This window comes from Malaclemys terrapin, chromosome 24 (assembly GCF_027887155.1).
Source record: "Malaclemys terrapin pileata isolate rMalTer1 chromosome 24, rMalTer1.hap1, whole genome shotgun sequence".
NCBI classification, from domain to species: Eukaryota; Metazoa; Chordata; order Testudines; family Emydidae; genus Malaclemys; species Malaclemys terrapin.
Window position 1 is genome coordinate 9,993,466 of NC_071528.1, and position 11,863 is coordinate 10,005,328.

Genomic DNA, 11,863 nt, shown 5'->3' on the forward strand with positions numbered 1-11,863 from the left:
AATCAGACTAATGGGGGCAGCTATAAATAAAACATAACGAGTAAAATCCACCCCTGTGCGGATGCCCAGCACGAGGTACCTGAGCCCTCAAAATAGGCCTCATTAACTGTGCTGGGCCTCTGAGCAGGGCTGAATCTCACCCCTAAGTGAGCATCCCGCAGGTATTCCATTGATTTGCTCTCATTTGGTTTGACAGTATGTTTGACCCAGATCCTCGAAAGTATTTAAGCACCTAACTCCCATTGATTTCAACTGAGCCAATGAAGATGGTGGTTTCTGAGTTGTGGACACGGGTCCATTCGAATTGAGACCCAGCAACTCACTTCAGAGAGGCCATCGAAGAGTAAGGAGCTGAGGACATTGTGCACCTGGGCTGAACTTGGATTTCAACTTCTACAGATGAAACACCCTTTGGCCAATCTCCTGCATCACCCAGTCCTCTGGGGTGGCAGCTGGCTACCTACTTGTGATCCATTCTGCCACTCATCAGCAATGCAGGCAGGAGAAAGTCGTGGAAATGAATGCTTGCATCTGAAGAAGTGAGGTTCTTACCCACGAAAGCTTATGCTCCCAATACTTCTGTTAGTCTTAAAGGTGCCACAGGACCCTCTGTGGAAATGAATGGTTCAGTTGAGGAAGGCCAGCCTGCTTTTATAGCATGAATGTAACACTCTAACAGAACTTTACACGCTGGGAATTGTGCCTCTGCACAATGAATACAAGTTGGGGATGATCTCTGCTCTCACTCATGTTCATCAGAGGCTGAGAGGATCTTCGGAGGTGAAGCTCACGGTGCCCAATTCAACCCTGGTGCAAGCAGGTGCAGCTACGCTGAAGTCAGTGCAGCAGTGGCTACTTTCACTAAGGGCTGAATTATGTATTTCCTGACTCCAGTCACACAATATAAGTCAGGGTTACAAAAGCTTATGCTCCTTGTCATGTGGTAGGAGTCAGCACACACTGGCCCCAGGGGCTACTGTTACACACATTCTGTTTATCTCTAGACCACATTGTCCCAGCCAGGAGTTCATGGGAGCCTCCTGAAAGCTTTACTAAACACAAAAAATCCTCATAGATATATTACGGCTGCTGCATTTACATTTGTAAAATATACCAAGTTAGGGCTGTGCCAAGCACAGTACATGGCACAGCTGTATTTTTGTGATGTTGACTCCTTCTAACTACTGTATTTGGAGTTTAACCAGTTCAAGACATTTTTAAAAATAAAGGTATCAGATTCAATTTATACATATTATGAAGTCACAACTGAAATCTTAAAAAGCCAAGGTCCTGTCTGCTTTGAATGAAAATACAAAGCACTTTTTGCAAGGCTCTTGGAAAGCCATCATGTCCTTGGAAAAAGATTTGCCTTCTCTAGATTTGCCTTCTCTGATGTGTGCTGGGACCAGTTGACTGACCCGAAGTGGCTGCATCTCCTTCCACAAAGTCCTGTTTGATGTCACTACACAAAGTGATAGGTGCTATATAGACACCTAAGCTAGAAGGAGAGATGGATGGAGAGTTAGTGGGATGGGTAAAGAGTGGGTGCTGGATGGATAGTGAGGGAGAGGGATGGGGGGAGAGGGGGAAGTGGTGGGATGGGGAGAGGGAATGGTGCAGGGGTGCTGTGAGCCATTGAACCCAACTATAAACCCTGTATATGATGGAAACCACTTCAAGCCAGGGGATGCGGCAGCCTATGGAATGGGGTGGATGGTTGGATGGAGAAAGAGGGGGAGGTCGCCCAGTTACATCCACTGACCAATGCCCATTGCATGCTTGGTAGGGTTGCCAACTTTGGTTGGATGAATTCCTGGAGGTTTCCTCACATGACATAATCTTTAATGATTAATCTTTAATTCCTGGAGACTCCAGGACAATCCTGGAGGGTTGGCAACCCGAACAACCACCACAATCCCATCCCCAGGCCACAAACTCTCTGGCAGGCATTCATTTGCACTAAATGCTGGGAACCCATCCGGGAGGGGGAGGGATGAATTATATAGGACCTATACAGACGCTCACAGAACGGTGAAGTTAGACAACTACATTTCCCAGAACCCCCTACGCCCACTGGCGGCCCGGCAGGCTCCCCGAGAGGCGTCGTTCCCCATTGCACTGCTGGGAAATGTAGTCTCCCATAGGCCAGGCTCCCGGACGCTGGCTGCGAAAGGGCGGCGACGGCAGAACTACATTTCCCAAACGGCACCTCGCACGCTCCCGGCGTCGCCCGCGGGATCGGCGAGCGGAAACTCCTTCCCGTTGCCTCCTGGGAAAGGCGGTCTCCTGCCCGCCAGGCTCCTACCTGCCGGCCACGGAAGAGCGGCGCTGGAGAAACTACGAGTCCCAGAATTCCCCGCCCCAGCCCGGACGCTCGGGGGACGCCATTTTGTTTTGTATTAAAACCCTAAGATGGCGGCGGGGGAGAAGCACTGAAGGTTGCCGTTGCCGCCTCCAGAGGCCGGGGTCTCCGTCGGTCGGTCCCCGTCCCTCTCTCGCGCCCCTGCCCCGGGCCGCACGGCGGGGCAGGCGGAGCAGCCGCCCCATGGCCAGGGGGGGCCCGGGCCGCTCGCCGTGGCCATGGACCTGCGCACGGCCGTCTACAACGCGGCCCGCGACGGGAAGCTGAAGCTGCTGCAGAAGTTGCTGGGCAGCCGGAGCCGGGAGGAGCTGGAGGCCCTGACGGCCGGGCCGGGCGGCGGGGGGACCCCGCTGCTGATCGCCGCCCGCCACGGGCACCGGGAGGTGGTGGAGTACCTGCTGGACCACTGCGGCGCCCGGGTGGAGGAGGGGGGCTCGGTCAGCTTCGACGGCGAGACCATCGAGGGGGCCCCGCCGCTGTGGGCCGCCTCGGCCGCCGGGCACCTGGAGGTGGTGCGCTGCCTGCTGGAGCGGGGGGCCTCGGTGAACCAGACCACGCTGACCAACTCCACCCCGCTGCGGGCCGCCTGCTTCGACGGGCACCTGGAGATCGTGCGCTACCTGGTGGGCGAGCGGGGGGCCGACCTGGAGGTGGCCAACCGGCACGGGCACACCTGCCTGATGATCTCCTGCTACAAGGGGCACCGAGAGATCGCCTGCTACCTGCTGGAGAAGGGGGCCGACGTCAACCGCCGCAGCGTGAAAGGCAACACCGCCCTGCACGACTGCGCCGAGTCCGGGAGCCTGGAGATCCTGCAGCTGCTGCTCCGCTCCAAGGCCCGCATGGAGAGGGATGGTTACGGCATGACCCCGCTGCTGGCCGCCAGCGTCACCGGGCACACCAACATTGTGGAGTACCTCATCCAAGGAGGGCTGCAAAACGAGGAGGGGGATGAGATGTTGGGGAACGAGGCCGGGGACTGCACTGCAAGGGGGCAGCAACAGAGGGGTTGCAATACTGGCCAGGAAACACATCAGTGCTGCCCCGAGGAAGTGCAGCATGAGGGCCAGACGGGATGCAGTGCCGCTAGCCAGGATGAGCAGCAGGGCCCTTACAGGTGCTGCAGTCAAGGGGCTGCTGTAGAAGCCCTGGAGCTGCTGGGAGCCACCTTCGTGGATAAGAAGCGTGACCTGCTGGGGGCTCTCAAGTACTGGCGAAGGGCCATGGAACTTCGGCACCAGGGCGGGCAGTATCTGACCAAGCCTGAGCCCCGGCAGCTGGTGCTGGCTTATGACTACTCCCGGGAGGTGAGCACCCTGGAGGAACTAGAAGCCCTGATCACTGACCCGGATGAGATGCGCATGCAGGCACTTCTGATCCGAGAGCGGATCCTGGGCCCCTCTCATCCGGACACTTCCTATTACATCCGTTACCGGGGGGCGGTCTATGCTGACTCGGGCAACTTTGAACGCTGTATTAACCTGTGGAAGTATGCCCTGGACATGCAGCAAGGCAACCTGGAGCCCCTCAGCCCCATGACTGCCAGCAGCTTCCTTTCTTTTGCTGAGCTCTTCTCCTATGTGCTTCAGGACCGCTCCAAGGGCACCTTAGCTACCCAGCTGGGCTTCTCCGACCTCATGGGTGTGCTGAGCAAAGGGGTCCGGGAGGTAGAGCGGGCACTTCTGCTTCACAAGGACCCGGTGGCTGACTCTGCACAGTTCACCAAGGCGCTAGCCATCATCCTCCATCTGGTCTTCCTGCTGGAGAAGGTGGAATGCACCCCTGAGCAGGAGCACCAGAAGCGCCAGACCATCTACTGCTTGCTCAAGTGCAGTCCCAGGGCCAAGAACGGGTTCACACCCTTGCACATGGCTGTGGACAAGGACACCACCACAGTGGGGCGCTACCCAGTGGGCAAGTTCCCATCGCTCCATGTTGTGAACCTGCTGCTGGAGTGTGGGGCTGACCCAGACAGCCGTGACTATGACAACAACACCCCGCTGCACATTGCTGCCCAGAACAACTGCCCGCTGATCATGAGTGCCCTGATGGAGGCTGGGGCCCACATGGACGCCACCAACGCCTTCAAGCAGACAGCTTACGAGCTGCTGGATGAGAAGCTGCTTACCAAGAGCATGATGCAGCCCTTCAACTACATCACCCTCCAGTGCCTTGCTGCCCGTGCCCTGGACAAGCACAAGATCCCTTACAAGGGCTTCATCCCCGAGGAGCTGGAGGCCTTCATTGAACTTCATTAGGGTGGGAAGACTGAAGTCCCCATCCTTTCCCACCAACCCGCTCATCGTCCCTGAGAGGAAGGGAAATCCAAGGTCTGGAGGCAGATCCTTTCCCTGGGTGCTGGAAGCCTTCGTTGCACTGAGGCAGGCTGCAGCCATTGTCCTTTCCCAGCATTGAGCTTATCCATACAGAGGAAGGAAACTCAAGAGCTTGTCGCTGTGGCTGTCTTGCTTCCTCTTCATCCCCAGGTGCCAGAAGCCTTCACTGAAGCTAACCAAGAGAAAGCTGCAGCTGCTGCCTTTCCCCTTCGCCAACAGTCTCATCCTCAAGGGAGAAGGCAATTGGAGATGTTGGAGGCGATTCCCCTGCATCCTCCCGCCTCTCCTCGTCCCATAAGTGCTGGATTAATTCGGTCGTTACGCTTTAGGGTTGTTACAAATTCACATATGTGCACCTCTCCTGTGCACCCTACCCCAAAGGACTGACCCAATAGTAATGCAAGCAAAGGAATAAAACATCCACATCTGCAGTTTAACCTAGTCCCTCTTTCCTTCCCACATTTGGCACATGAGCCTAAAAGCTGGGGCTGGGTGGCTAGTGCCCAGCAGGGCTAGTTGCCATTTGCACAACTTCCCAGTGGGGTGTTGTGATTTTCCCCCCCCTCTCTCTCCCCACCAAGTAGCCATGTAACAAGTGGTGCAAAATTGTGAGATTTTTGACAGCTGTTTTCTTTTTCCCTGCCAGAGCCAGGCTCTGGCCGCTCTGCAAGCTTTCTCCAATCCTGTACTTAACATCTCAAGGCCAACCTTAACAACATGGTTTTGTCAGCAAACGCTGACTTATATGAAGGAGGGGACTTCTCATTTTAGAAAAAAATCTATATGGCTTTGTGGCTGGCAAGAGCCTCGATCTTACCAGTTTTGCACAGGCCAGCCCCTGTGCCTACGTAGATTTAGCTCTGCATGGGCTCAGTGGGGGTTGGCCCATCTAGAATGATCTGCAGGCCAAAACCATGTTACTCGAGCTGGTGCTTGAGAGCCCCTCTTTCAAGCCATTCCAGGGTCAGAGAACGTTTGCAGGGTGGACAGAGCTTGGAAGTTTCTTTAAAGCAGGTGAGCATTTGTTGCAGTGTGGGGTATCGCATGGTTGGAGGAAAGAGCAGGCAAGGAATGTTAATGAAGGATGATTTTTATTTTATTTTTAAAGGTTGAATGGCACTGATCCACTGGGCTTTGAAGTGTCCTGTTCTGAGAACCTCCCTTGAAAGGGCCACTGACTTGTTGTCCTTGGCCTTTGGTTCTTTCTGCAGCTATACTAAGTATGGTGCTAGTTTAAAGATTGAAATAAAAATGTCTTCATCTGGCTACTCTTGGGGTGAGCTGGTTTTTGTTTAATTAAGACCTGGACAGAAGTTTGTTACCTGTTCCCTCAGGGCAGGTATTTGTCCACCTCAGCAGAACCTTGCTTTGCGTTGAGCAGTTGGTGCTGGCAAACATGATGTCCCTGCGTTTTATTTTGTCTCCTCAGGAATGACGGCTTTAGCCGCCAGTGGCTCCTTTCTTGGCCCAGTCAGAGCGAAATGCATAGCTAAGGATGAAGCCGTTTTCAGGAAAAGTCAGGAGAGCAGGACCCTGATAAATGCCCATGCACTGTGATCTAACGAAGCTGCTCGACTTGTATTTACAGGCCAGCTAAACCATAAACCTCAATAATCCAATGTTCTCTGCCCCTGAAGGATATTGTAGAGCTGCCATTTTTAGTTTTGCAGTGTTAACTATTAAATGTTTTATTTATGAGGCAAGAAGATTTAACTCTCATCAAGGTGTAAAGTGCAGGGCTAATTTAAGTACAATATTTTTTTTTTTTCCTCCTCGTGGCTGATACGGATTAAACTGCGCAAATGACTTAACTTTGGGAGCCGGTGAGTGCTCCTAACTTTAATAAAACAAAACAAATGCTGATGGAATGCAAACGCCTTGGAATTCCTTGATGCTAGGACACTGTCTTCAGGATCAGTTTCATTGAGGGGTGGGGGAAGACAGTGAAATTCTTTGGGCAATAAATGGGAGGAATCGCTCATAAGAACGGCCATACTGGGTCAGACCAAAGGTCCATCTAGCCCAGTATCCTGTCTTCCGACAGTGGGCAATGCCAGGTGCCCCAGAGGGAATGAACAAAACAGGTAATCATCCAGTGATCCATCCCATCGCCCATTTCCAGCTTCTGGCAAATAGAGGCTCGGGACACCATCCCAGCCCATCCTGGCTAATAGCCACTGATGGATCTTCCTCCATGAAGTCAGTGGATCTCCACAAGAGCTCAGTGAGCCATGCTAGCATCTCGTGTTGCTGGATTTAGGGATCTTAATTTAGCGAAAAACAGATTAGCTGCCTACATTGTCTGTTTACACTTCTACCTACATTTCTCCGTTTTGTCACTGAAAATAGTTTCCCTTCTCTTTCTAGTTAGGCTCACTTTCTGGCTCTCTTGCATCTCCATGCTGTTGTGATTGGATTGAAAAATTGCAGGGGAAGGTTTAAACGCAAATGCATTATTTTAATCAGCATTTAAAATGAACGAAAACATTTGCTGATGGGAGAGTTATAAAATGTCTTAAGTCTATTTCAATAAGACTTAAACTTCAGGCCTAAACTAGCTGACTGTCCTTGAACCCTAAGTTTCTGGAGTTTCAGTTTGGTCACAGCTTTTGGGCCAGACTCTCGGTTGGTGTAAAACAGTGTAACTCCATCAGTGTCAGTGGCGCTATGGGAACTGATTTTAAAAATCTAGGCTCTGGGAAGATTGTCCTAAGTGCCTACAGCTCTTGGGGGCTTCAGTTGCTGAACGGCCAATGTAAGTTACCTTAGAGGTGCCTTGACTTTCATAGGGCAGGTGCTCGGTGCATTCTGAAAGTCAGGCCGCTTTAAGGCGGCTCAGGTTGGATCTCCAAATTGCTAGCCACTTGGAAATCTTGGCTGTGGGGTGAGGATTTGTTTTTAAAAGGGACCCATTCATACTGTGACATTATAGCTGCCAGGAACCCCTTCCAGACACCCTTTGATTAGCTCCCCTCTTGTACCCGGAGCAGACATGAGGCTAGTAATAGAGAGCCGTTAAAGGGCAGTAAGAAATCTGAAGCTGTGACCATGTAATCAGGTAGCTGTGGAATCTGGCCATTGATTGGAGCCTCAGGAAAGGGGAAGCTTAGCATGGCAGAAAGGCCATATTTATTTTGCACCTTGCAATTACATGTTGACGGTAATTACTGGGTAAGTGGAATCACTGTATGAACTGAAGTATAATTACCACCTAAGAGCCATTATTTACTGTAGGTGTTGGCTGGGCTGACGGCCGTGCAGGCAGTTGGCTGGCGCAGTGAAATGTTTAGGGACTGTTGTAGTAACTGGATGATTAGCTGGGGCGGAGGGTAGAGATTTTTCACGAGGGCAGTCATAAACCCTGTCTTACGTCGCTCTCCTGAAACAATCCTGCAAATTCTCCCTCCGCAGATTTCTCTTTCTTTTTGCTTCCCGCTTTGTTTTAAATTCCAGCTCTGATTCCCACGCTCAGCTCCCCGGGCCAATACATGGCTCCTGTGTGGGTGTCTGTAGAAATGCATAGAAGGGAAAGATTCACCTGAGACTTTGCTGGGGCCCATTGCTAGTGCCCTTCTATGGAGATCTTTTAGGCTCCCCGGATCGTCCCACACGCATGTTATATGATCAGTGTTTACAAAGTGCAGAGCCTGGAGTTTAAAGATAGGGATAGCATCAGCATTTCCCTGGCTCTTCGGGCACTTAGAGAGGGTCACAAATGCTCAAAAGTATCTCTGGTGAGGACGGGACCTGTGTGGCAACCCTTGAGGGTGTCAGAGACAGTGTTATGTGCTTCCTCAGGCAGTGATGGGGTGCAACCCACATTGGGGGTTCCAACTACGGTATGCTTGACTGGCCTGGGGGACAGCCGAAACGTTCAGAGAAGCTGGCGTGCAGAGAAATGGAAGTGCTGTTAATTAATAGGGGGGGGATGCACCGTGGATTCGGTCCAGTCAGATTTTTGGATAAAGGGCATTTGGATCACTGGAATTATACTGTGTATCGCACTAGAGAGACATGACACAGACTGTTCAGGTGCCAAAATGAGAAATGGCTATGGAGAAAACCCCGTTTACAACTAGCCCTGCTAGAGCTCAGACAAGACTGTAAATGTCCCAGCAAAGTCCTCTCTATTCCTGGGGGGTTGGGAGAGAGGAACATATGGCCGAATTCTTCTCCCTGACTCCAATCCCTTCAGAGAGGGGGGAGAGGCTGGAAAGCACACAGTAAAATCCTTTCCTTTTTCTTTCCTCAGCAATCCGTCTCCCCTCCCCTTTGCTTGTTGCACGTCCCATTGAATGCAGCGGGACCACTCCTGTGAGCACGGGTATTTGCACATAGAGCATTTCCAGGATCAGTTCTGTAGTTTGGCCACAAGCATACAGACCCCATTGTGTTTGCCCTGCATTGTTTGTTATATGTATGGTGGTAGTGCCTCAAGGAGAGTGGGGGTCCATTGTCCTAGGCACTGTACAAGCACACAGCAAACAGCTGGATAAGATAGGAAAATATGTCGATAGAACAGACCAGAGGAGTACAAGGTAACAGACTGTTAGTCTGGTGACTAGCAGTGGTCCCAGCATGCCATGGTTGAGAGTTTAGTAGGTGAATTTTAATGAGGCTCTTAAAACATAACTAGTACCTCCCCTTGAGAATGTGCATTGAGACACACACACTCAGCTCTGTCCTGACTGCTCCCCCGCAACCAGCCTGTGTGCTCCCTAGTTAAGAAAATCTGCCGTCCCAAAGGGAGAGTGCGTGATTTCAGTGTGGGAGTCTCTGGCGAAAGCCATCGCTGGTGTTAAAGGTGAACTGTAAAAGACACAAATAGGGATGTGGCCTCTTTTTGCTTTCCTGGCTGGTGGGTTGTGTGTGCGCGTTTAAAAACCAGATGCTCAGTTTTTACACCAGAAATTCAGGACTTTGAAATAAATGGCAAAAGCACCTGTGGGTATTAGGCACCTAAATCCCATTCTCAGAAGTCCCTTAGCTGAAATTTTCCCCCCTTCTCTGCCCTGTTTTTCCTGGCCGTGTCTTTGGCTGGCTGAAGAGTTAGGGGAATGGGGACCTCGCTGGTACCAAGCGAAAGCTGAGCAGTTGAGGGGGCAAAGGGAATTGGAGTCATTCTGGTTAAAATGCTGTGGGTTTTGCTTTTCAATAACACCCATTGGCTTCAAAGCCGAAAGTGTCTGGAAGGAAAAAGCGCCTTGTAAAAGGTTCTGTTCCTCCCCTGTCTTTCACATGAGAGCTGAGAAAGCTCCTCCCCCAGTTCTCTGGTCCTCCCTGGAGATCTCTGGCAGAAATGGGTAACAGCTGACATTCCTGGTACCTCTAAGGTGTAAAAAACACAATCAAATCTCTATAGGCCTCCCTTCCCAATCTGCCTCATCCCAACAATTTGAACTAGCCCAGCAAACGGGTCCCATCTGCACAAGCTACATCAGTTGCACTCTGTTGTTGAGTTGTCAGCCTCGTCACCTGAGCAGTCAATTCTGCTTCCAATGTGTCATGTAAAACTGGGGAGGGGGGTGTTACATCCTCTGTTCCCAAGGAAAGGGTGGCCCTGGGTATCAGACCAGGCAGTGGTAATGCAATACCTAGGCAAAGGAAGGTTACGTAAGGGGGGGGGGGGGGGAATGCTGAGAAGGAAACTCGGTTTGGATCCAGGCCCCTGGGTCCTGCCATTCCCTTTGGAAGCCCTGAGCAAATGCTATAAAAAGCAAGTCGCACTTGCCATTACCAAGCCCCCTGACGCAGCTAACAATAAAAGCGGAGCTGTTCCGACAGTGGAAGCCACAGCCTGTGGGGTTGTTTATAAAGGAGCGGTGGGGTGCACTCCCTGGTCTGGCCGGGAGGGGCAGGTTGTGCAGGAGGTTGGAGTGTGTGATTAGGCCAGGAGTGGGCAAACTACGGCCCGTGGGCCGAATTGGCTCCCCCCAGGGCTCTGGATCCGGCCCACGGGATTGTCCCTTGTGGCGCCGCGGGCCCCACACCGCTCTGCAGAAGCGGCCGGCAACAAGTCCCTGTGGCCCCCAGATGGGAGGGGCAGAGGGATCTGTGCGTTGTCCATGCCTATAGACACCGCCCCCCCAACTCCCTGCCGGACCTCGCACCCCTCCTGCACCCCAACCCCCTGCCCTGAGCCCCCTCCTGCACTCTGCACCTCTCCTGCATCCCAACCCCCTGCCCTGAGCCCCCTCCTGCACTCTGCACCTCTCCTGCACCCCAACCCCCTGCCCTGAGCCCCCTCCTGCACTCTGCACCTCTCCTGCATCCCAACCCCCTGCCCTGAGCCCCCTCCTGCACTCTGCACCTCTCCTGCACCCCAACCCCCTGCCCTGAGCCCCCTCCTGCACTCTGCACCTCTCCTGCATCCCAACCCCCTGCCCTGAGCCCCCTCCTGCACTCTGCACCTCTCCTGCACCCCAACCCCCTGCCCTGAGCCCCCTCCTGCACTCTGCACCTCTCCTGCACCCCAACCCCCTGCCCTGAGCCCCCTCCTGCACTCTGCACCTCTCCTGCATCCCAACCCCCTGCCCTGAGCCCCCTCCTGCACTCTGCACCTCTCCTGCATCCCAACCCCCTGCCCTGAGCCCCCTCCTGCACTCTGCACCTCTCCTGCATCCCAACACCCTGCCCTGAGCCCCCTCCTGCACTCTGCACCTCTCCTGCATCCCAACCCCCTGCCCTGAGCCCCCTCCTGCACTCTGCACCTCTCCTGCATCCCAACCCCCTGCCCTGAGCCCCCTCCTGCACTCTGCACCTCTCCTGCATCCCAACCCCCTGCCCTGAGCCCCCTCCTGCACTCTGCACCTCTCCTGCACCCCAACCCCCTGCCCTGAGCCCCCTCCTGCACTCTGCACCTCTCCTGCATCCCAACCCCCTGCCCTGAGCCCCCTCCTGCACTCTGCACCTCTCCTGCACCCCAACCCCCTGCCCTGAGCCCCCTCCTGCACTCTGCACCTCTCCTGCATCCCAACCCCCTGCCCTGAGCCCCCTCCTGCACTCTGCACCTCTCCTGCATCCCAACCCCCTGCCCTGAGCCCCCTCCTGCACTCTGCACCTCTCCTGCATCCCAACCCCCTGCCCTGAGCCCCCTCCTGCACTCTGCACCTCTCCTGCATCCCAACCCCCTGCCCTGAGCCCCCTCCTGCACTCTGCACCTCTC

General features: G+C 53.7%; 1 protein-coding gene and 1 long non-coding RNA gene across 2 annotated transcripts in view; both read left to right on the top strand.

The window, feature by feature from the left end:
* Nucleotides 1-1,202, top strand: part of LOC128828742 (uncharacterized) — a 38,309-nt gene extending 37,107 nt beyond the window's left edge. Inside the window, exon 6 of the long non-coding RNA XR_008443226.1 lies at nt 197-1,202. This is a non-coding gene — a long non-coding RNA (uncharacterized LOC128828742). The remainder of the gene's footprint in view (nt 1-196) is intronic.
* A 1,199-nt stretch (nt 1,203-2,401) lies between these two features.
* Nucleotides 2,402-5,966, top strand: FEM1A (fem-1 homolog A). Its single transcript, XM_054013648.1, has one exon. The coding sequence runs from the start codon at nt 2,581-2,583 to the stop codon at nt 4,618-4,620; it is 2,040 nt and encodes a 679-aa protein (XP_053869623.1). The 5' UTR covers nt 2,402-2,580; the 3' UTR covers nt 4,621-5,966.
* Nucleotides 5,967-11,863: the final 5,897 nt, after the last annotated feature.